General features: G+C 37.7%; 1 protein-coding gene across 8 annotated transcripts in view; it reads right to left on the reverse strand.

The window, feature by feature from the left end:
- Positions 1–1,206: 1,206 nt before the first annotated feature.
- nrcama (neuronal cell adhesion molecule a) overlaps positions 1,207–25,380 on the reverse strand; it is a 90,212-nt gene continuing 66,038 nt past the window's right edge. For 4 of the 8 annotated variants that reach the window (XM_066669968.1, XM_066669970.1, XM_066669967.1 and 1 more), the window contains 22 exons: positions 24,543–24,727; positions 24,280–24,411; positions 24,005–24,148; positions 23,267–23,378; positions 21,778–21,941; positions 21,014–21,161; positions 20,294–20,418; positions 18,268–18,297; positions 17,813–17,914; positions 17,339–17,536; positions 16,809–16,879; positions 16,486–16,711; positions 15,288–15,403; positions 14,474–14,678; positions 13,915–14,037; positions 13,617–13,781; positions 12,320–12,355; positions 10,751–10,873; positions 9,979–10,134; positions 9,337–9,468; positions 8,173–8,251; positions 1,207–5,999 (listed from right to left, as the gene is read on the reverse strand). In XM_066669968.1, coding sequence (XP_066526065.1) covers positions 5,765–5,999; positions 8,173–8,251; positions 9,337–9,468; positions 9,979–10,134; positions 10,751–10,873; positions 12,320–12,355; positions 13,617–13,781; positions 13,915–14,037; positions 14,474–14,678; positions 15,288–15,403; positions 16,486–16,711; positions 16,809–16,879; positions 17,339–17,536; positions 17,813–17,914; positions 18,268–18,297; positions 20,294–20,418; positions 21,014–21,161; positions 21,778–21,941; positions 23,267–23,378; positions 24,005–24,148; positions 24,280–24,411; positions 24,543–24,727 — 3,007 coding nt within the window. In that variant the 3' untranslated portion in view covers positions 1,207–5,764. Of the gene's footprint in view, positions 6,000–8,172; positions 8,252–9,336; positions 9,469–9,978; positions 10,135–10,750; positions 10,874–11,190; positions 11,257–12,319; positions 12,356–13,616; positions 13,782–13,914; positions 14,038–14,473; positions 14,679–15,287; positions 15,404–16,485; positions 16,712–16,808; positions 16,880–17,338; positions 17,537–17,812; positions 17,915–18,267; positions 18,298–20,293; positions 20,419–21,013; positions 21,162–21,777; positions 21,942–23,266; positions 23,379–24,004; positions 24,149–24,279; positions 24,412–24,542; positions 24,728–25,380 lie in introns of all 8 variants that reach the window. The other 4 variants (XM_066669973.1, XM_066669971.1, XM_066669974.1 and 1 more) reach the window with 3 other exon arrangements.

A 25,380-nucleotide genomic window follows, 5' to 3' on the forward strand; every position in this document is an offset into this window, starting at 1 on the left:
TTCTGATTACCAGTAGTAATTTTGCTTTCTTTATTATAAAAGTAAAAATAACTTGGACCTGATATGACATCATATTAACAGAGATATTTTAATATGATACTACAGTTGCCTTCTAAGGCTGGACAATGATTATATATATATATATATATATATATATATATATATATGTGTGTGTGTGTGTATAAAAAAATATCTGCAGAATTCTTGTGACAAGCTGTATTACCTTGATTCCTATTTAATTATAAAGTACCACCTACAACAGTATAGTCATACAATATAACTTGCATTTGCCCTGATGGTAATAGAATTTGTTCCATTCCTCACACTCCTTTTTTTTATTCATTCATTCATTCATTATCTGTAACCGCTTATCCAATTCAGGGTCGCGGTGGGTCCAGAGCCTACCTGGAATCATTGGGCGCAAGGCGGGAATACACCCTGGAGGGGACGCCAGTCCTTCACAGGGCTCCTTTTTTTTGTGCTGTCATAGATGTGCCCAACTCATGAGCCCCCTATGAGCACTTAATGTGTCACAAGTGTACATACGATACGAACTTTAATGAAGGCTGTTACCCATGATCCATTGCAATCCTGTGATGTTTCATGGCGTCAAAACTGAACAAGAAAATGATTTTCAAAAAGAACTGGTAGAAATGCTTATGAGGTTTATGCATTTGAAATTGCTGAAGATAGAAGGTAAGGTATGATTCTAATCTTGACGTTATCTCATACAGTTAAAGGGAATGTGAGTGTGTCCCAATTCTTTTTGGAGTCTCAGATGCCTTGAACACTTGCACCAGAGTTGCTGTCACTGAAGTGTGCACTTCAAACAGAGCCTCACATTTTGGTTCAAGCATTAGGACCAGGCCTTATATTTGTATGGATATTACCAAGCATTCTGAAAACTCTTCCCGAGTACCATTCAAAGTTTGCTTGTGGGAAGCACAAATTTGTTTTGGTTATACAAAGCAAATCTTGTTGAACTAACAACATATTAGTATGATTTCATGAATGGGATGGTTCAACAAAGCTGAAATAAAACAAACCAAAAAGCATGGAACACAGGAATGATAATTTGCATAACAATGGCTAATCTAAATTGTATTCCTGTCAGTGACTGCACCAAAAAGGAAATTAGTGAGGCAAACAAAAAATAATAATAAATACCAAAGGGTTTGGTAGTGAAATCCTGAAACCAACATTTATTTTATTTGATTTTTGTTCAGTTAAAATACAAAATATTTAGCAATTATAGCGTAAACCATTTCACAGCCTTTCATGCTTTTTTCCACAGCGCTTCAACATTGACCAGAATATTATATATCATATTCTATCATATTTCATTTTCAGTCACAAAAACATAGGGCCCAGGGCATCTGCACGCGCACACACACACACACACACACACACATACATACACACATCAGTGCAGTCGCAGTCTTTTAAGGATCTACAATGATTGCAGAGTTGTGTTGCCTTTTCTCATACTCTTCCGATGACTGAAAATGTGTGTAAATTGCCAGAGACTGAGGGCAGATGATCATCTGACCAGGCTTTTCCAGTGAGCTGACCTGGGAAAGAACTGGGCCAAGAGTGCATCCGGCCAATAAACCTAAAACAACGTTCACAGCAAAAGAAGGAGTGTTGTTTTGGAAAATGTCAGACACAGCGCATTCATCTAGCCAGCAGCTAGCTCCTACACACAGAAGTGCATGTGGAAGTCACATTTCTTTGTTGATCTTAGATCATTTCTGCTGTCTGTTCCAATAGCTGAGGGGAAAAAAAGCTGAATAGAGGGGCACTGGTCCTATATCCTCACTTATAAGAGCAACCCTTCAAATTCCATGTGTCTGAAACCATTGTGGCATGGATATTTACAAAGCAACGCAATATCTACACATTAAACAGCAGACTCCAAACTAAAAAACTTGATGCAAGTTATGATGAGCTCTATCATGAATTCTAGGGCTTGGTCAAAAATGGTCTAACAAGCCCAGGCACACCGCTACCATGCACAGACACAAACACACATACACACACACACACACACACACGCACACACGCACGCACGCACACACACTGTGTACACACATACTGTGTACAAACCTCATTTCCAAAAAGTTAGGGCAGTATGTGAAACGCTAATAAGATTCAAAATAAAAATATCAGAAAAACGCTATATTGGATGTTTTATAACATAAACATTTTTCTCATTTTGAAATGAAATACATTGTTAAAATATACCACTATATTGCATCACCTTTTCTGTTAACAATGCTTAATAATTAGTTGCTTCTTTGTGTTAGAAATGAATAAGAAAACAATTTTCAAAAAAGGTTTATGCATTTGAAAATGAAAAGGATAAAAACAAAAGCATGATTCTTAACTTGATGTTACCTCAAACAGTTAAATGTAATGCGAGTGTGTCCCAATTCTTTTCTGAGTCTCAGATGAACACGAGAAAATATACTACTATTTTACATCTTTTTTTCCCCCTGCTCACTCTGAATATGCAGCTGAGCTGTTGTAATGGCAGAGCATGGCTTGTTGTATCAAACACCAATATTTCACATTTGAGCTAAATTCACCTTCTTATGTGTTGAAATACTAACATCATTCAACTTTTCATTCATTCATTATCTATAACCGCTTATCCAATTCAGGGTCGCGGTGGGTCCAGAGCCTACCTGGAATCATTGGGCGCAAGGCGGGATTACACCCTGGAGGGGGCGCCAGTCCTTCACAGGGCAACACAGACACACACACACACACACACATTCACGGACACTTTTGAGTCGCCAATCCACCTACCAACGTGTGTTTTTGGACTGTGGGAGGAAACCGGAGCACCTGGAGGAAACCCACACAGACACGGGGAGAACACACCAACTCCTCACAGAAAGTCACCCAGCGCGGGGTTCGAACCCACAACCTCCAGGTCCCTGGAGCTGTGTGACTGTGACACTACCTGCTGCGCCACCGTGCCGCCCCATCATTCAATTTCATACATTTAAAAAATTTGCTATATCAAGAGAACAAAATCTGTGTAAATATATCACCATTTTCTCAGATATGGCCATAGGGCATTATTAATATGGTGATCATACTGGTACTGAGATTAAGAAAAGTATCTGTGCATTTGATATATATTTTTTAATTATTTATGTATTAGTTATATACTTAGAGAAATCAATTAGTATACGCAGGTATATGATATTTGGTGTAAAAATATTTTGAGATTTTTTTCACAATATCCCTAGATTTAAATGGCCCCTATCCTGAATATTTTTGTAATGTGCTGCATTTCAATTTCAGAATGAAATTATCTCTCAAGGTAAAACATTGAATATCTTCTCTTTGTCATGTTTTATCTGCATTTTACACACATATTTTTTTTTTTTTTTTTACAATTTTTGTTTTGGAATTGAGGTTTGTGCGTATATGTACAGACTGTTCACACTCATACACACAAACATGCACACCTGTACATGCTTTTTCACATAACTGCACACACACACACACACACACACACACACACACATTCCACATTTGATGAAAGCAGCACTGCGTGCTGTGTTTGTGAGCTTTCGATTGCACTACGACTCAACAGCTTGCAATACTCATTAACATGCAATTAAAAAAGAGGGTCATGTGTGAAAAGTGTGTTTGTTTTTTAACCCACCTACTCATTCTCACATACACTGAGATTACTAACTATAGGTTACTGCAAGCTCCACATTCCTTATTAATTATAACACCCCTATTCATCCCCAGTGTGAAAGACCACCTATTTCTGGTCAGTAACTATGGCAGTTTACCCGCGAGAGTAGATTGGCAGTAGTTTTAGCTGCTTCTCCGGATAACGCCCTGCCCCTCCCTGTGGTGAGAAATGAATCAATGGGTATGCTCCAGTATCCTCCAGGTAATAAGTGCCTGTTCTGTTGTCTGGGCCTGTTTTCCACTGTATAAATAAACAGCATATGACATGTTGTATTCCGGAAAGTGCTGGCTCGGTCATTGAAAGTGTGTCAAATCACTTTTGAATACCTTGCAAATAACAATAAGATTCTTTCTGAAATGTAAATAATAAATCATCCTCAGGGAGGACAGCTACAACACCTTCTAGGTATGAGTTATCATTTGATACTAATCGCCTTTACAATACTTTACTCAATAGTCAGCGTTGGTAAATTGTGGTGCACTCTGTTTACAGTACTTCAATGGCCAAGCCAGATTTTTTTTGGAATGGTAAAAGTGGCATATGTTGTATATCGACGTGTATAAAATTAGTGCAAACTGCACCCACCAAGACAAACAGCACATGCTGGAGTGTACCTGGTGATAAAACATGGATGACATCAACATGTATAGCAATTGTGCAGATCTGGGGATTGGGTTTTTAGCTGATGGGGTGTTCTATAAGCTCCTCCCCAGTTCTCATTTCCAGAGCTATCAGCAGGGCTCTGAGAAAAGCTAGTGCTCTGAAAGGATAGATGGTCTGAAGAGGGTGTATTTGGTGGTGTGTAACTACAGAACACTTGTCTCCTGCCAAGGCACTGAGGAAACATGCTAAAGATGTAGAGCACCCAGCCTTACACCCACTGACCAGTAAAGAAGGTTATTTGTCCTACAGCCTCTCAGAGGCAGTGTTATGGACCAATATGTGTGGGGATGGTGGGGTTACTTAATGTTGACAGCCAGCAGTGACTGTGATAGGTGAGATACAATATCCTTGACCTTTCTCCTTCAGTAGTGCAACAGCAAACAAGAGAGAGAGTAACTCAGTGTAGCCCAATGCAACATTTACAAAATGGCAAGTGCAAACATAAAACAAACCCAAGAGAACTCAAAGAAACAGACATAGCTATGGTGTGAAAGTGTGTGGGACAGTCTGAGCATTGAATGTGTGTCTGTATGTGTGTCGAGAGTCTTCTACCCCACTTCCCTGTTATCCAGTTCCTAATCTTTTGCTGCAGCTCTTGCCTGGCACAAAAGACGTCAAACAATAACAGCTTTAACACAGATTCACATGTTCCACAACAATGTCCACAAAAGACATTGGTGCCGTTTTAGCGTGAATAATACCAGTTTCAACACTTTTGACAAAGGGAACTGAAGAAGGCAGCTGTGACGCGAGGCGTGAGCATCCAGCAGACATTGGTCCAAAGCTTCTCAAACGCCAGCTCACACTGACCCACTGGTTCACAGAGCATGTGGGTTGTGTGGCAGCATCGAGTCCATGCAGTGAATCCATAGCATGGGGTGGGGTGGGGGGCAAGATGGTGGGATTCAGTGCCTACTGACTGCAAACAGACCCATGTTCAGAAAATAGAATTTTTATATATGTGTATATAATTTTTATATATTCATATATACGTTTTGCAAAAAGATAATACAGCGGTTATCACATTAAGTTCCTCCTGCTTTCTCTTTGACCAGCCGAGGAGACCCAGGGTGCTCCTGATAATTACGGTACATTCTTTTTGTGTGTATTGCTTTCTCCTCCTGCCTCTCCCTGCCTCCCTCTCTCGCTCTCTCTCTCTCTCTCTCTCTCTTTCTTTCTTTCTATCTGTCTCTATCTCATGCTTATGAATGGGTTGCCTATTTTGTTTTGTTGGTTGTGGTCATGTGATGTCAGGAGGGTCACAGTGAAGTAGGGACAGTCTGCTCTCCAGATGAAAGAAGTGGGACGAGAACTGGGGGGCGGAAGTCAGCTGGGTCAATGGTCAAACGTCACGGGGTTGGGGGGTGGGGGCTGGGGGCGCTACACGAAAGAGTTCATGGCGTTAACAGGAGATGGAGCCTCTGAGCTTTCATTGCCCTCTGCTGTGTCCTTCTCTTTCTTGCCACTGTACTGGCCGATGAAGGAGCCATCTTCATTAAACTGACCATCCCCACCCTCGCCATAGTCCACCAGGCTGTCGTCACTGTCGTCTTTCTTCACCGTGCCATTGGATGGGGTCCGGCTGCCTTTCAGGGGCTTGTGGTCCTCCGTGTCACTGACATGATAGATAATCAGGATTAAAAACATCACCATATTAGTGATATGTACTGAATAATTTGAGATTTTTTTTTTAAGATAAGGACATGCAGTTTAGTGCATGTGTAGGTTCACTGTTTATTATTCATAGTCTTATATCCCCCAAAAACAATAATCGTGCACTTCACAATGCAGAAAGCTGCTGTTCATAGACCTTTGAAACCATTACAATAATTATTTGAGAATTCTCATAAAACGAAATAAATGCAAGACATAAAAAAGGCAGACATACATTAGTTATATATGCAAAATCAAAGGGAAGACTGGGGATTTTAAACTGAAGGGAATTAGATGCAGTTAGCAGGTAGCATTTTTCTTCACATGAATTTGCCTCGTTTTTAAAGTACAAAACAAGTATATTTTAGCATGCAAGACTTGCAGTTTCACTCTTACCTCTCCAAAGACCTATCCCAAAATTGTCCCCAAATACAAAGCACATGTGAGGACTAATATATGAGATATATAGCTAAAACACAAAATATTCTTAACACCATAGAGAAGAGTGAATTGGAATAAACCACCCTGCTTAGTGAACAACTGATGAATGATGACCTAACCTGATTTCAAAGATACAATGCAAAGTAAATTAGATAAATCAATATTAATAAATAAATATTGAATCCCTTATTGGAGCAGGATGATGAACTGGTGAGCTTTTGATAAATATGGAGGTAAGTTAAAAAAAAGCTTTTTTATCAAAAGGTATCGTAATAAGCTCTGGTTAGGTTTGTTATAAACGTAACACACATGAACACTCCTGCTTGCCTCGTGTCGTTTGAAAATGGAGTTGAGATGGGAAAGCTTCCATTCAGAGGAAAATTATTTAAGTCCAAATACCTAAGTGGGGAAGCAAAAACATACTATGGTTTCTTCTAAAGATTTAATTAGATGCAAAGCACCTCATGGAACTTGTCTGTAAATTTCTCACTCAGTCACTCCCTCATTAAAGATTCACTGTGAGACAATCCTCTAGTTCTGATGTGGCCAATTTGTGGCTCTTTTTTCTGTACAAAAGTAGACCTTCTGTTCATTATAAATATAGCTATTGGGTCCATGTATATTTGGACCATTGGATTTGCATTTTGAAATAAGAAAATGGTTAATTGGGAACAACCTGTTTCTGACTTATATATAAAGAAAATTGCAATGATATATAAAACAGGACAATGCTCCGTTTCTGGGGCTGTGGTCAGGGCGACTTCAATCGTGTTCACTTTCACCTTTTCCCACTGCACTCTCTGTGCTGATTATCAGAAGGACCGCCCTAGAATTTTACATGTGGTAAAAAGAAGTCCCCGCAGTATCTGCCACTGTGTCACAAGATTATGGGAAATAACGAGGGTTTCTCTTTAGGACAGTGAGGAGATTTTGGTTGTCAACAGTCAATCTCTGTCTTAAAGAACCCTCTTCCTTCCACACAGACCTGCAACATAGGGCAAATACTGCCCTGAAATATCTAACACTATTTTCAGAGTCTGCTTCCAGATCCATTCCTTACCTCTGCTCACAGAGAGAGCAGTGGAATAAAGTCAAAGTAAATAGAAATTGTGAAGAGAAGCCAACTCTCAAATATTACTTTCTTTTAGCGTCTGTTATTGAACCTCTGTTTCTCTCATTTGTTTTGGGTTTGTGATTACATTATATTAGAGACCACTGGAACATTTTAAGAGCAGAAAAATATGAGTGAGTTGTACAACAGTTCTCAGTAGTCACAGAGCTCTATCTAGTACTATATGGATACTCAACATTAGTCAACATTAGTACCTGAGCTCAAAGTTATTGTGACTGAATACAAACAAATCCTCACTGCAATGTTTAGTGCAAATACTGTTTAGAACAGTAAAGGCGGTTGCTGTGGTAAAACATATTAATACCCTTAATTTCAAAGGAAACATAGGTGTCTGCAAACATTTGACTAGTCATTGTACTTTTTTTTATCTGCTTCTATTCTGTATATAAAATGCAGGCCTATCATTTATCACACAATATATGCAGGCATTAATATCCAGAGTGTATTTAGACATAAAGGGTGGCCTCCATATTTAAAAGAATTTTTAAAGATGGCTTATCTGCTCTAATTGCAACACACTTCTTTAGTACATTACCCATGAATTCTTCACAGCTTCTCTTACCTGTACTCTCCAAATGTGCCATCATCTTCTTTCATAGGCTGGATCTCTGGGTCCTGATGAGCCTCTTCCTTTTCTTTCACTGTATATAAAATATGAAATATACCAGTATAATTGCTGCTAAACATAAATTTACTTCTATATTAAAATGTATAGAGCAATAAAAAAATATCTTGGGGGAAAAAAATAATCAGTACATTCATTCATTTATTGTCTGTAAGCGCTGTTCCAGTTCAGGGTCGCGGTGGGTCCGGAGCCTTCCCGGAATCACTCTACGCAAGGCAGGAACACACCCTATAGGGGGCGCCAGTTCTTCACAGTTTGACACACATTCACGCACGCACTCACACCTACGGACACTTTTGAGTTGCCAATCCACCTACTAATGTGTGTTTTTGCACCGTGGGAGGAAATCGGAGCACCTGGAGGAAACCCACGTGGACACAGGAAGGACACATTGCACTCGTCACAGACAGTTACCCAGAGCAGGACTCGAACCCACAACCTCCAGGTACCTGGAGCTGTGTGACTGCAACACTACCACTGTGCTGCCCCATTTATTTCATTTAAATATAAATGATATCCTTTTTTATTACTTGAAGAACAAAATAAAGGACATTTGTACAAAGCAGATTTGTTGGACTTTAAATCTGTGAACCTAAACCGTAACTGCAACAAACATCAGTACACCCTTCATTGGTGTGATTTTATTATTTTCATTTTTTTTTCATATGTCCCCTCTAAACCACTCTTGTGTTTTCTACCACATGTTCACAATCACTTTCATCCCTTTCCTGCCAAGCATTTTGAGTGTTGGAATTATCTTTTTATCCTATGTTCACTACCATGCCTGCTGTCATCTGCTGAACTCACGCAGGCCCAAATTAACGAATTTCCTCCACCAGGTTTCAGAGTTGGCAGTTACAATGGTCACTGTGGTCATTTGGTCCAGGTCAGTGTCAAACATGTTCAACTAAATTACCTGAAGCAAACAAGTCAAATTCATGTGACCAGAGAAAGTGCTCGCTTTAATTTCACATTAGTGATTCAACATTAGTGTTTGTTTAAAACAAAGTTGTTTTCACATCCAAACAGATTTACATATTCTTATATAACCATATATTTGTCACCTTCCATACAAACAAACACATGCCCACAGACATTTACCTGGATATTTGCCTCCTTTGTTCCTCTTGATGAAGCACACAATGAGGAGGACCAGGATCAACAGAGCGATGGCACACATTAGACCAATGAACCAACCTTGTGTGGCTATATCAACCTCCCTGCTGGTCATAGCTGCACAGAATCACACACACACAAAGATAAACTAAAATTAATTTAGTTCTCTGTGTTACAGGTAACACATGCACAAAACTCAGACTGAGGTGAAGAATGCTTCAGTTCACTGACACACAGACACACATGCTGTTGTGTATACACTGAAATGTTGAATGCCGTGTGATTTAGAAACCTGCAAAGAAAATATACTGACCAATGAGCACCCTTTTGCGACAAAAAACAAACAAAAAAGCTGATACAACATTTCAAACAAATAAACAGCTATGACATGGAAGAGTTTTTTTTCTATTATTTAAATCTGCTTAAAGACACAAAAAAGAAAGGCACAAATAATCAATGATATGCATGCCATGCCTCTATATTTCCACTGTTCTGCTTGGACCCACACATGCTTCATGATATTCTGGTATAATGTACAGAACTAGAGAAAACGTCATAGATAGCCACAGGATGGAGTTCCATGGACCACATCAAACTGGAACATTCTTCGCTGTCATGCTCCCTCACCTGGAACCGCAATCAGCAGCTCCTCCGTGCTGTGGACCGTGGCGTCCGCATGATCTTTGGCCACCACACGCACCCTATAGGTCATGCCCGCTTTAAGACTCTTTAATTGATACGTCCGGGAGCCATTTACAGCCTCCCGTTTCCAGCCTTCTTTACCTGGGAAGAAGTGGGCAGGTGGATGTAGGCGGGTTATCATGCAACTATGTAAAAATTAAGGGTAATATTGTCAGATCCAATATCCTACATTTGTCTGTATTGTGTAAAAGAAAACCTTATGGATGAGTGTGTGTCCTACAATGCATAAACTACATTAGCAAATGTTTACTATTTGACAACTGCTGGTGTATGCAGTTGATGCAAAATCAATTAATTTGTCTAAATCCTAGTTAAAACAGCTTTAAATTGCTTATTTAGCAATTCAGCTTATATAGCAAATGTGAAACCTTTAAGCTCTCTTTATATGATGGTGAAAGAAATTAACTAGTATGTGCTGGCTCTTTTGACTGATAAATAAACTAATGAAAAGTGGTCTCTGACTTTTGCAGAGTAGTCTAACAGTTCTTGCACACTGAGTTGGACTATATTGAGTCATGTCACTAGTTGTAACACATTGAAAGGCACTGCAAGACTTTATAGAATTAGTAACAATATGCAATATAGAATTAATAACAACGCCTAATATTATTATCTGAGAAAAGTAATAAAATATCATAAGATCTCAGCTTGTGTCAGAATATGTGTCAAAAACCAGAAGCGAAGAGGCATATCTTACTGTTGTCTACCATATATTCCACATATACATTGTTTTCATCCCCAGAGTATTCCCAGTTTATTATGGCATGGTCTTCCTCCATGGAATAGTTCACGCTGCCAAACACTGGGCCTATGGGTCGTGCTGCCCACAACAAAACACACACAGAAGGAGGACTAAAGATTACTGTGGTACAACCTGAAAGAAGTGAACAGGTTTTAGTGCTTGGACACACATCTGGATCTGTGTCTAACCCCATCCGAAAAGAATATTTTGCATAGGATGGAATCAAGACTCACATTTAAAATATATTACTGTTGTTCACAATCTTAAATTACTGAAACCCTATCAACACTCCTGCACATTCACATAATCTCACATACATTTACACACACACACACACACACACACACACACATACACACAAACCCAAGGGGAATGAGATAGGTGGGTGATTGTACCCTTGTAAAACGGGGGCTGCACAAACTGAGTGACAGGGGAGATTGGATGTGAAGGGGATTCAGTGCCTGAAAGAACATGGAAAAGAGTGTAACACAGAACATCAAACAATACAAAGGAAGACAGAGATTGTGAGACAGAGAGACATAGAGACAGAGTTGGATAGAAAGAGAAAGTAGAGTTGCCGAGTTCAAAAGTTATGCATGCATTTTCATGCAAGTTGCAACCGTGAAATGGGTCAATTATGTTGATTAGTAAGAAAGCAAGAGCAGTAAAATAGAGCGAGCCACAGAGAGAGAGACAAAGAGAGAGAGAGAGAGAGAGAGAGAGAGAGAGAGAGAGTGAGAGAGAGAGAGAGAGAGAGAGAGAGAAAGTGAATGAGGGGGTTAACAACTACAGCATTCATATTATTCCATAAAAGAATATGCATGTTTTTCAATCAGATCTCCTATCTTCATTTCCTTATGTTTCCCTGTCACAGAACTGAGAGCCTTACTTAATAAAAAAAGAAGTCTAAGAACAGTTGCTGATTTCAAAACTCATCCACACGCTGCCACTTCAACTCTATAGTCTTAAGAGTTTTGGAAAACTGAAGTGACACATTAAGAAAGCATTTTCAGTTACATTTAATTTCCATAAAAAACTATTATTTATTTCTTTATTTTTTTTATTTCTTTATTTATATATTTATTATTCAGCAACTGTCTTTTGGATTTTATTATCAGTGGTTATACACTGTACAGGGAGGCACAATGGAAATATGGTCTGTGCAAAACAACCAAACATTACAGATGCAGCAAACTGAGGATAGATTGAAAAATTCTGGAATATTCCTTTAAGGTTTACAGGCCAGCAAACATACTGAACTACATCGGAAGAACCCTTATATCTGAGACCTATGTTTGCTGATCAACATAGGTTTGAGCCGCACCCTAATGAAAGCAGTGGGATGGAACTTTGATCTGGTCAGTGATACACCTCCATGGCAGGTATGGAGCAGATCTGTGGGAAGCGCTTTGTTTAGGGAGATTCATGCGTGTGTGTGTGTGTGTGTGTGTGTGTCTACATCTTCATGACGCTAGTGGGTTGTGGGCCAAGACCTGGGCAACATGCATGCCTGATTTCAGTTACCTTTACCCGCCTCTACTGCGGGCTGCCGTATTAATGCTTCACAAAAGAAACAAAAGAGAAGAGAGACACACAGATGGACTGTAAACAGTGGGCAAGAACCACCACAGACTAGGCAGCCTCAGTTAACTGACTTTAGATACATTTGAGCTAATAAGAGAGTTACAGTCAAGAATAATTCTGGTTTTAGGTGCAAAAAGACCTGCAATGTTTAACCTGAAAATAGCATAGGCCTGTAATCCTGTAATATTGGTTAATTTCAAGTTACACATAATTGGTCCACAATCTGGACAGAGGTGAAGACAAGAAGAATATTAACAGAACTCCAAACTAAAGATTATTAGCACAGAGAGAAGAAAAGATAATATATGGCACCACACAATATTAAAAAGAATTACAGAGAAAGAACTTTGTTTTCTTACTACTAATATGAAAATGGCAAAATCATTTCCATCTCCCCAACCCCAAAAATGTCACACGTCATTTCTTCTCATGACCATCCAATTTCTTTAAAAACCTTAGTGCCAGTCCTGTCAGGTAAGCATTTCACCAGTCTCCTGTTAAAGGTCCTGATCAAAGCACAGACTGTGAAAGTCAGCAGAATCACCAGACCCCAACCCTGGCTCTCTATGTGGAACAACTGGTAAAACCCAGAAATATGCACCCAGTTTACTGAAGTGTAGGCTAAAATGCACAGGAAAAGTACAGGTGTAACACTTAGTTGACACGGGTGTTATTAAGGTAAGTGCATAGCCAAGTATCATAAACATAAATATGCAACCACTCATTCTTGGTCAACTAAAATAAAAAAGACAGAGCATGTGTTTTGGTAAATAATTCTACCAATTATATAGAAAATATTGAATGCTTTGAACAGTAATTCAAGTCAAAATTACCAAAGTAGTCCCTTAATGTTTATTATACACTTCTATGACCTAAGAATATCCATGACAGTTTGCACTGAATCCCTGTAGTTATTGAGTAATAAGCCTTAGTAAGTCTGGCATTTTAAGGGATAAAAATCAAGACTAAGTTTCTCTAAAACCCCTCTGAATGCATTTTTGAGAGATTTCTCATGATTTGAACAGAAACATAGTAAGATTCTGCAGTATTCTTAAAATTAAATAAATAAAAAAATCTAACTTAAATCCAGGGGATAGTTTTCAAAATTTCTTTCAGGTACAAAATATAGATGAAATCTTCCAGTCAGTTGGGTTAAAAAAAATAACTAATTTCCACAAAAATTTCATTAAGAACTGAAGATGGATTAGAAGAATTTCACCTCACAGTTGAGCCTCACCTTCATCCATGATTGTGACGACTGTGGTCACGTCAGGCCCAGAGCCCTTGATTGTCATGGCATTAAGGAAGAATTTATAACGTGTGCTGTACTTGAGACTGTCAAGAACGACACTGGTCTCATTAGCCTGAAGGGTCATCTCTTTCAGCTCCTCTGTGTTATTAACTGAGTAGAAAAGGAGAAGGAGCAAGCAAAAGTAACAGTACCGTACAGCTGATTTAGCAGTTGTTGCCTCTTTTCCATTAATCATGCTTATAAAACAACTAAATAGTGATTAGAAATGACCAGGTAGACCTACCAGGCTGGTATCTGAGCATGTAGCCAGTGAGGCGTCCGTTATCATCCAGTGGAGGACCCCACTCCACCGTGAATGAATCCAGATTTGGATTCGTAATTCTTAGAAAAGCAGGAGGTCCAGGAACTTTCCAGAATAAAACAAAGAAATTGACACATAAATAGGGCAGAAAACAGACATTTTGCTTAAACAAATAAATCATCAAACTATAACATTATATCCAGAAATCATTTTTGAGGATCTGTTAGGTCAGTTTGCTTAGAAGGTTGTCTATGGATTATCTGCCCATTCAGGTAAATTTACACCAAACATAACTGAGCAATGCTTGTCCAAACTGTGCTTTTATTGTGATGCATCAAACGAGTCTAATATTGCTAATAAGAGTTAAACGTCATTATTCACCAAGAAGGTCCTCATTCATCATGAGGGCATATAGACTCAGGATCATCATTTGATTTTCCTGTAAACTCTACCATTGTTATTTCGCCAGATAAATTACGGTTTTAAATGTAGCTTTGCATGTCTGATCATTTTTGAGCTAGTAAACCCCAGCAAACCATACCTCCCTCTGGTGTCTCAAATTTCTGATCAGTACTGTGAGGCCCATCGCCCCGCCCATTAAAGGCCCTGACATTGATGCTGTATTGACTGTAGGGATGCAGGTAAAGGAGGCGACCCTTAGTCTCATTCCCACTGAAAGTCAGCTCCTGGGGCTCTTCTGCCTTTGATTCCTCATTCAACAAACTCCTCTCCTTCCAGTAGTACACCTGCGACACACAATCATAAAGCACCATCATTCACAGACTTATTAAACCTCACTCGAAGAATTTTATTTCCTCTTACTGAATAAAAAGCCTTAGGATGTGGATGTTTGTGAAGTTCAATGTTAAATCCCATATTAACAATATATCAATAAACTTTGTCCCTAAAATTGGACAAATAATATGCATTTTACAATTATTTATGATTTCTTTATGTTTATGCTGCATCAGTGATATTTTGCATAGAACAACTTTATTTAGTTTTTAAACAGTTATACACTGTTATATTTTACACTGCTGTCTGTAAGTTTTATGTTAATTTTGTATTTTATTTATCATGTCCTTCATGAAAATGTATTTTCTTCTTCATTGAAATTACTTTGCGTGAACTAATAATAATATTATAAGAATAATAAGAACTAATAACAATAATGTTGCGTTTTGAGATTTAACTAATAGCTTTCAACAGTAAATGATTAAATAATTGGCCAAAACTGTTTAGCAGAAACAGTTCATGGGAATGTCAGTTTGAACACTAAGAAATCCTCAATTACATGTTCAGGATTTTGCAACAAACAAGAGTTTCAATACTGTTTGGATGTCCACATTTACTACCTTGTAACTTAGCGATTTTCCACGAATTGTAGAAGGAGGAATAGGCTCCCAGTGAACCTCAGCCTGTGTGCTGCTCTGCACCAGCACCTTCACATTCCCTGGAGCCACCATGGGTGCTGCACAGACAAGAAAGGATTATAATAATCTAGCTTACTCTCAGAAATACATGTATACAGTGCTGTGCAGAAGTTTTAGGCACCTAAGATAATTATATATACTTAAACTAATGCCTTCTCAGAAAGCCTGGTGCTTGTATAAAGTTATATATAATTACAGTAAATACAAAAAATAATAATATAAAACAAGATCCTTATATTTTCTATAAAGTAGTAGGTGTGATTGAGTTGAAGTACAATGTTTTGTTCAGATTCTCCTTGATTGCATGAATTTGTTAAATCAAAATCACTCATTATTTAAAATTATTATTTATTAACTGGTAAAACTAGGTATTGGATGATAACCTCAAATAATATGGACTGCCACGAAGAGAGATTTGGAAAAAGTTAAATCAACACATTCACACACAAAATATCACACTCACTGGAATAATGTTATTTGGTTTTATTCTAATGTTGGGTGTTATTTGTTGTTTGCTTCTTTGTTTGTTAGCATATAAACACTTATTGCTCAGATAAATAACTTTTTATTCTCATAACCTCTGGTGCCTTGATGTTTGCATTGCAAACAGTATTGTACATATGCAAAAGTTGGGATATTCCTGGTCTAAAAACTTGTTTAGCTTAATGACTTGGTGGTTAATTTGTTGTTAAACCCTTCTACAACATTTTAATCCACAATCAGGGTTTACCTCCCGGATTTAACATACTGAAACAATGTGCAAATAATCTGGTAAATGTAGTATGTTATGTATTTATTCAATATTCATTCATTCATTGTCTGGAAACGCTTATTCAATTCAGGGTTGTGGTGGGCACAAGGCAGGAGCACACCCTGGAGGGGGCGCCAATCCTTCAAAGGGTGACACACACTCACACATTCAATCACACACTCACACCTATGGACACTTATAAATAATTCTGAACTTTGCACCAAATTTCATATTGTAAACTTCTTTTTAGAGAACTTTTCATCTAAGAAAACATACAAAACATGTCACTTTAGCACGGGTGTCCAAATTAAAACTTCAAAACACATTCAACATTAAAGTGTGAAATTTGACATTTAAAAAAACACTCACTGTCCTCCCCTGAATATCCCACCACCACCTCAGGTTGGGGCCCCTCCCCATAATCATTAATGGCCTGCACTGTGATCTCATACGGCACAAAGGTGTGTGTCTCTGTCACCACATATTCTGAGACGTTAGCCACAATGACGGACTTCCAGTCTTCATCCGTGTCTTTCTGTCTCCAGCTAACATTATACCGGAGGCCAGGACCATTAGAGTGCAGACCTGACAGTTCCTGTTATTCACACATACAAACATACAAATCAGTCCAGGTTCATTCCCATGGGACTCAATGCTTTTATACATGTAGTGTTTTTAGATAAAAATCTCACCCTCCAAGATATCACCATATTGTCTGGTTTATTTCCAGCCCCTTTAACTTCAGATGGATTTTCATCAGGCTCTAAGAAACACAGAGTCTTTTCAAAAAGCTTCAGAATTTCTATATAATACATCCATTATTACCATTTTCAATTTTGAAATGTCTAATATATGATTAGACTATGACAAGTTCTGACTATGGTAGAATCCATGATTATAGCCCTCTCATTCAAGTTCAGCAAAGGATTTTAAAGGGATAACCCCAAGCACCATCAGCAAACTTTGCTGGAGGTTTCCTTTTTTTAATTAGTTTTTTGGGGATGAATCTACAAACAATAAAACTTACAAATATAAAAGCAAAGGGGAAAGTGCATGGACAGAGGTTCTGATTTATTTGCTTAATGCAATTTATCTGTGGTTTCATCCTTATTGAGATACATGACCCATTCATGCACTTTAAATCAAAGCCCCAGAGTTTACATTACAAATCAGTTTCTATTAGCAAAAAGTGTCTCTAATAGAGAGCTCATTGGTCACTTACGGGCAGGGCTGGTGCGGTATTGGCCGGAGGGGCTGCTGGGTTCACTTAGGCCAACCTCGTTTTGTGCCAGCACCCTGAAAGAGTAGTACACATACGGGGAGAGATCCAGGTGGGCCATAGTGCTTGTACCTGGTGTCTCTGTCAGATTATACCACACACCCGGCTCATGGAGAAGGTCCTCGTACTGGATCAGGAATGCTGTAGATACAAAATAAAATTATTATTATTATTATTATTAGTAGTAGTAGTAGTAGTAGTATTTAATCTATAATGTGTCAATTGATTTGCCCTTTTCAAACTTTTTTTTTATTCACATTAATTTCTTCAGCCTCTTTACTAACATGTGAATACAGAAGTTTGGACGTTTTAAAGTGAAAATTACAATAACTATAGAGAAATTTGCTGTTAATTATTTTCCGTTTCTAATTTTTTCTAATATAGTTTTCAAATGTTTGGATTGTTTGGGGCACTCACAGTGAATGGGGCTATTATGTTCATCTCCGGGAGTCCAGGTCAGCTGTACGCTTCTCTCCCGCTGGTCAGTCAGCTCCAGGTCTCTGGGGGGGTCTGGACGGTCTGGGAGACCATGCAGAATAATGGTCATTATTAACCAATCCCGAAACAGTGGCCTTCAAATGTGTGACAGTCAAAATGATTGGCATGCAAGATAATGAATACAAACAAACACAAATACAATAGTGTCACCAATGAATGGCCCAAAAAAACTTAAAATGCATTACAGAATAAAATGTGATTATGGAATTCAGTCAAAGAAATGGTCTCTGTTTTGAACATTATGGAAAAATACAAGCAATATTAATAAAATATTTAAGTGATAAACGTTAAAAAGAAAAAGAATCTGAACAAGAAATGAAAAACTGATAAGAGTGAGTTTGGAGGGTTGACAGAGCTAAAGTCACATGCTTTACCGTAGACTATAGGTGGACTTGGAGTGGCTTCTGCCAGGGGAAAGCAGCAGGAGGAAAGGAGTTTACATTTAGTTTTTGCCTAAAATGATCTCTTGCTGTAATTGTCAGTGAACATGCACTTTAAACACTACATTTTACCTAGTTTTGAACAGAACAATTTGCTTTAATAACAGTCCACTGGAGCTTTTTGTAAGAAAAGTAACTTACATTAAACATTAAGGAAGAATTCCACCCTTTTTCATCTATCCAGTACAATATTAACTAACACAATTTTAACACATTGTTTTATGATATCTTATCTTTAGTTTTTAAATCAGATCATGGCCTAATACACATTCTCTTGAGATGCATTCATATTGGAAGCATAGTCAAACATAAGTGTGCTCCTGGTCAAATGACATGTTAATTGGCAAAAATAAGTGCACATGCTCCAAAAAGAACAAACTATTTCATTTTCTGACACAAAATTACAGTTTTTTTCCTAAATGGAACATTAAAAATGATAAAATAAAATTAATGAACAAAATCATTAACAAAATCTACCCCATCTGATGGTACCACATCTCCTGTTAAAATTAGGTTAACATCACCATCACTGCACAGAAAATCTGAGGTATGTTTCACTGCTTTGAATGTTTTAAAATCAAACCCATTCTGATTGAAACCATTTACATATCAAATATTGAATTTACATATCAAATACTGAATTGAAGTTCAGAAACATCAGTGGGTATTTACATAGACTGATAGATAGGAATTTTCATTGTTTACTTAAAAAAATAAATAAATAAAGATTACACACACAGTGTACAGGCCTCTAACAAATTTTTTCACAATTCTACACGGTACGTTTGATGTATTAATTAAATTAGTGTATTTATTTCCACTAGAACTCATTCCAAAATATAAGTTAAAAAACTCACTGTTTTTAGGTTTCTATAATATATCAGACTTTTAATGAAACAAAAGTATACAGTCACTTCGTTGTAAATTCATGATATTTAAGACAGCAATAAGCCTTAGTAAATGGTTGGAAAATGTCACAATTAATCATTAAGAAATGAAAATAAACAAGAACTAGCATCATATAGCATTTTTGTGGGATTTTGTAAAATCGCAAAATAATATTTGCTCTTCTTTCTCTGATTACTTAATGATTAATTGTGTTAATTAATGTGAAACCCACTTTGTTAATATTTTCTGGCTTAGCCTTTGAATTGCTTACCTTCAGTCAAACAATTAGAGTAACCTTGCCCAACATTTTCACAATAATTTTCCCACCAGTCCCTTTTCCAGCAAAACAGCCCCACAATATAATTCTGCCACACCCAAGTTCACAGATGATATGGTGTTCTCAGGAATAAAAGCCTCACACTTTTATCTCAAAGGATATGATTTAATGTTTGTTTCAACTGATCAGAGGACACTTAACAGTGGAAGTAGAAAATTGATGCCTCACATTCCTTTGTTATTGCCTAATATATTAACATATTTCTATCTATCTATCTATCTATCTATCTATCTATCTATCTATCTATCTATCTATCTATCTATCTATCTAAACATTTTCTCATTTTTAAAACACTTTGAATGACCCTACTGTATGAAAGGTTCTACATAAATAAACTTCCTCTACCTTGCCTTGCTTTTTGATTCTGCTCACAAGTGAAAAAGGCACTTAGGCGCTTAAATACAGTCATATGGTTAATGAACAAATCCCAGTTTTGCAGCTGACCAATCAGAAGCTTTAAAATGTCCAATGAAATGAAAATGTGTTGCTCCAGTTGATTTAGTAAATTAAATGTATGGTGATATTCAAAGTGTGAAGCTGTAAAAATTTTAAGTATAATTTTTGCCCACATTATGAAAAGGATGACAATGTTAAATTATAATTTATATAGTTTATATAGAGTACAATTTTTTGTATAAAAATTGCAATGGTCAATATTAAGTAAACAACATTAAAGCTAACCAATAAAACTATATTTTCAAACTTTTATAACCAAATATAAGAAAAAGGACGTACCAACTACAGTTAGCATTGCGCTGGCTCTGTCCTGGTCCAGAGTGGTATTCATGATACAGGTGTAGGTGCCCGCATCTTCTTGAGTTACATCGTTTATAGTCAGACTGTCCACGTCCACCACAAATCTACAAACACAAAAAGGCAAAAAATGAATGAATCAAAAGGAAAATTGACACATTCAAACCTAAGCTTCTATTCTATCTATCATTAATAAATTACTCAAATTTTCAAGTGCTCAAAGAACAGATATGAAAATATCAATGAAATTTAGTAAATAAGTCATACACAGATGAAAAAACTGAATGTTTAGCCATTCCTGCTTATAGTTTAGAAGAGTTGTATAAAATATGTCAACAAATATGCCTTTATGCTCAGCCAGTCTCCATTGCTCATACATATTAACTTGGAAAGATATTACACCAGTGTTACATAGCACAATTTCTGTAAATCCTATAAACTTGATTTCACTTCTCAAATATCACGGTGTTCGTCTGTTATTTGATATATTTAACTGAAATTGCTGATCTAAACAACCAATGATTTATAAAGGAAAATCATGATAATTATCAGGGGTGCCCAAACCTTTTCATACCACTGTATATGTGTGTGTGTGTGTGTGTGTGTGTGGGTGTGTGTGTGTGTGTGTCAGAAAGGGGATCAACGTCATATACATCTTAGAAAGAAAATCCTACTAGAAAGACTGTAGTCTTTCAATCGTACCGCTCATCATCAGGCAGCTCTCCATCGTCTTTAAGCCATGTCATTGTTGGGGTAAGTGAGGGATCGTGCTTCACCTTACACTCAAACACAGCCATGCTGCTCATCTGCACCACTTTATACTCAGGCTGCTTTAGGATCCGTGTGGGCTCTGAGGACAGAGTGAGAGAGTGGATGTCAAATGTTTTTGTTTGCACACTGATCCATGTATTCGTTTCACTGCCTTAAGACACAGTGGATCTACACTCACCAGCCATTTTATAAGGATCACTCTTGTATCTACATTCATTGTTTATTTTTTCATCTCCACTGACCACACAAGAGCACTTTAGTCTATGACAGTCTCTGAATACTTTGTTAACCCCCTTTCACCCTATTCACCCTGGATCAGACACAGTCTAATAGAGTGGACAGTGGAAGTGTTTAACACCTTCAGCAGCACTGCTGTTTCTGACCCACTCATATCAGAGCAACACACACTAACACATCCACCACCCAAATCATACCTGCTCTGTGGGGGTCCTGAAAAGCAGTGTGCATGCAGATGTAACAGATGGACTGCTGTGTGTCATTTTAGAACTACAAAGTGCTCCTATATGGTAAATGGAGCTGGTCAAATTGACAGTGAATATAGATACAATTCAGCTGTACCTAATAAAGTCACCAGTGAGAGTTTACCACCAGCACACAAGGTCTTTACAGAGTTTTCATAGCACAGTTAAATCAAACAGTAAAACACAACATGATAAAAGTGATGTTATTCTTACCTTTCACTTCTAGATGAACATGGTTTTCTTTGCTTCCTAGATCATTCGTAGCCATACAGGTATATTTTCCACTGTTCAATGGCTGTGCTACGTTTATTTGTAAAGAGCCATTCTTTTGCAGTATATAGGGATCACCATCTGATATACTTTGGCCATCTTTAAACCTACAGAATGACCAATAATGAACAAGTAATCAAGACAACCACTGAGACAACCACTTCAGCCACAAGAACCAAATTCCAGAAATCCAAAAACAAACCGCATATCAGAGTAATCTGCAGGACTTTAATAATTAAAATCCTCACATTAAGAAATGCAACTCAGAAAACTCACTAAAAATCAATATCAGCTTCTAGACTTTATAAGTCCAGGAAGGGACAACTTACAAACAGAGTCCACATATCTGACCTAATTGTCACAAAGCTCAGTTTCTAGGCTTAATGAGTCAGGAAATGGCTCATTTTTACATGTGACTCACTTATAAGAAGCAGCAGGATGTAATCTTTCTATCCATCACAGTATCGCCAACAAGTAATCCAGCTTAGAAACTGATCTTCATAAACTTAAAAAGCTATTCCATCAGTAAACTGTAAACCAGTGCGGCATCTCACAGACTATTGGGGGGTTCACACAGGATGTTTTTGATGCACGCAATTTTTTTTTTTTGCATGTGATTGTAGCATGCTTCTGATAATCTGTCATTAGCTGTCTGTCCCCAGATTACACATGATTCAAGTCAGGACTCATGTTTTCCAGCTCAGAGTTACTCTTTTGCTTTAATTCAACTGAAATATCTAAACTGGACAACTTCTTATAGTCTGTATATGCAAAAAAATTTGAAGACCTCTGGCCAAGGGCCTCCTACGTCTCATGCAAATAATTCATAAATAAGCTGTACCAGACCAAAATAATGATAAAAATCTATATATGACCACTGACTTTTGCGCATTGCAGATGTGAAACTCACACAGTTAGTCAGACATTGTGGTGTCAGATCAAACTTCTGCCAAAAATGGCAATTTCTGCCATTTTTTCACCTTAAAACAACATCCCGATGACTCTGGATGTTTATATTCCTACTGCTACTGCTCCAGCTTCCACTGATTTAAAACTTTCCAGCTAGAAATCTTCAGATCCGGACTTTGGATCCAGGTTCCAAGTCAGGATTTTAAATTGGCCAGCCAGTATGAAAACTATAAATGATATGTATTATATAGATATATTTTTTATCATTAATATTGTAACAATTTGATTTTTGCTAACTGCATAAACATCTGAAATCACTGTAGTCCTGTAGTCAATGGCTTAATGAAATATCTCCAAAGATTTCTGTATGCATTTAAGGGTATTCTTCTGTTTTGAAGCCGTATTTACCCCCTCAGTAACCATCCCTGCTCACTCCAAAAAAAATCTAACCATAGTGCACAGTACAAAACAGCTAAAATTAATTCAGTGCAGACATAAGCTGCATTAAAAAAAAAACCCTTACCAAGTGATCTTTGGTATGGGTGATCCAAAGGAGGCACAGTCCAGCATGGCTTGCCGATTAGAGATCACTTGGTATAAGTGGTTTGGAGGGGTCAGCACTCTCGGAGGCTCAGCTAAAAATATGTAACACAGCAAAACTTTAATGCAATATCAGAGCAAAATAAATTCAGTTATTTAATTATCATAAATTTCCACTGCAGCTATGACGCTAATGTAGCTATGACTAAAAGAAGCTTTCACTTCCTTAATGAGCACTATACAAACCGCAAACCTTATACACCCACCTCAACCACCTCATTTCATGTTGTTGAGTAGCCTCCAATACACTTTCAATTGTGGTCTCTGACACTGTGTGTGTGTGTGCGTGTATGTTTGTATTTAATGGCTAAAAAAGTGTGCATAATGCCATTTTACTGTATAAACGTATCATCCCAGGTATAATCCCATTGGAGGATTAGGTTTCTTTCAGTACAAAAAAATTATGTATGCATTTACTTATTTATATTTTTACAAATATACAGTCTGTGAATAAATAAATCTGGAAATAAGAGAACAAATCCTTCCTCAAAAAAGTAGAGATTTGAAATGTGCCTATAACCGAGTACTTAGGTGCTAGCCTTGTATCTATGTACATTTTACTATGTACATTTTAGCCTAAACGATCACCGGCTTGATTATTCAATCCTTTCATTCACTCATCAATTTCATCTTCAGAGCCAAGGACAGAGACAAAACTCACCAAGCACATTAACAAAGGCGTTGGCTAGCAAGTAGCCATACTCATTGGATGCATTGCACTGGTAAACTGCACTGGACCCCTTCTGGACTTCACTCAGGATAATAGAGTTTCCCTCTATTTTCCGACTAGTGTCTCTGGATGAATCTAACAAGGGATCACACTCTATGTAAACAGACACATGTGCTCCTTCATCCTTTCAAACATGACTATATTATAAATATAATTATAAAATGAAAACATGGGCAAAGATCAAACCTTGACTGAGGGATACTCACTCTCTATGGGGACGCCATTAACAAACCAGGATATGGTGGGTTTAGGGTTGCCCCCCACCTTGCAGGCAAGCATGCCATTCTCTTTGGGAGCCAGAATGAGGTTTTGGGGAGCACTGATCCAGAATGGAGCCGCTGTGAATGAATAAAACATTGAATATGAATAAAATATTGAATACTAAAACTATTTCTACCATTGCAGCTGTCCAAAATGACTATTTGGTGTTTAAATATCACTGTAAATAAATAAATGAATATAAACGTACATTTGACCACTACAGTGATAATATGTAGAGTGCCACCTAAGTGGTTTTTGGCCAAGCAGTGGTAATCTCCTGCATCTGCTTCCGTCACCTCAGTGATCTTTAGCATCTTTTGAAAGTTCTGGAAGGAAAAGCGGTCACGGGGTAGATCTCCATTCACTTTAGTCCAGGTAATATCTGGTGTCGGCCTGGAACACAAAAAATAAATATTGTTTCCTAACTCCCTATTTAGTTATCAGCAATTCCAACTGGGACAATATCGGTCATATACAATGACCCCAAACTTGGTGGGTGAGAGAAAGCACATGCTTCCTCTGAGACATGAGACATGTGATGCCAACTACCACTTATTTTTGAAATGCTGCCAACACAATGCCACAAGAAAACTGAATAGACTTAAAGAACTTAACTGTCCAGAGCTGCCATGCGAGTTAACAGATGCTGAAACTAGCTAGTGCTGTTCATGTGATCTGGGGAGAAGCAGGGAAGTATCTTACCCACCCAACTGTGCTCCCTTGGACTCCCAGCTTCAGATGACTGAAGCATAACCAGGGGTTGTCCCACATTTCTTAGTTAGTCTCTCCAGTTAGTCTGGAGTCAATAGAGCTGCAGTCTCATATCACTGCCAGCCTCAGCTTATCTGTTGCTATGAGTCTGGCAGATTTCTGGATAGACACATTACACATTTAACACATTTATATATTTATTCATAATATATTCAGAAAGATCATTGAAATAATGTTTTTATATAATAACAGGTCACATAAATGCATTATCTGTTTGTTTCACTATTTTTTTTTCCATATGCACAAAGTTCAAATAATTTGATTTCCTGTCCAAT

Source organism: Hoplias malabaricus, chromosome 4, assembly GCF_029633855.1.
Source record: "Hoplias malabaricus isolate fHopMal1 chromosome 4, fHopMal1.hap1, whole genome shotgun sequence".
Lineage (NCBI taxonomy): Eukaryota > Metazoa > Chordata > Actinopteri > Characiformes > Erythrinidae > Hoplias > Hoplias malabaricus.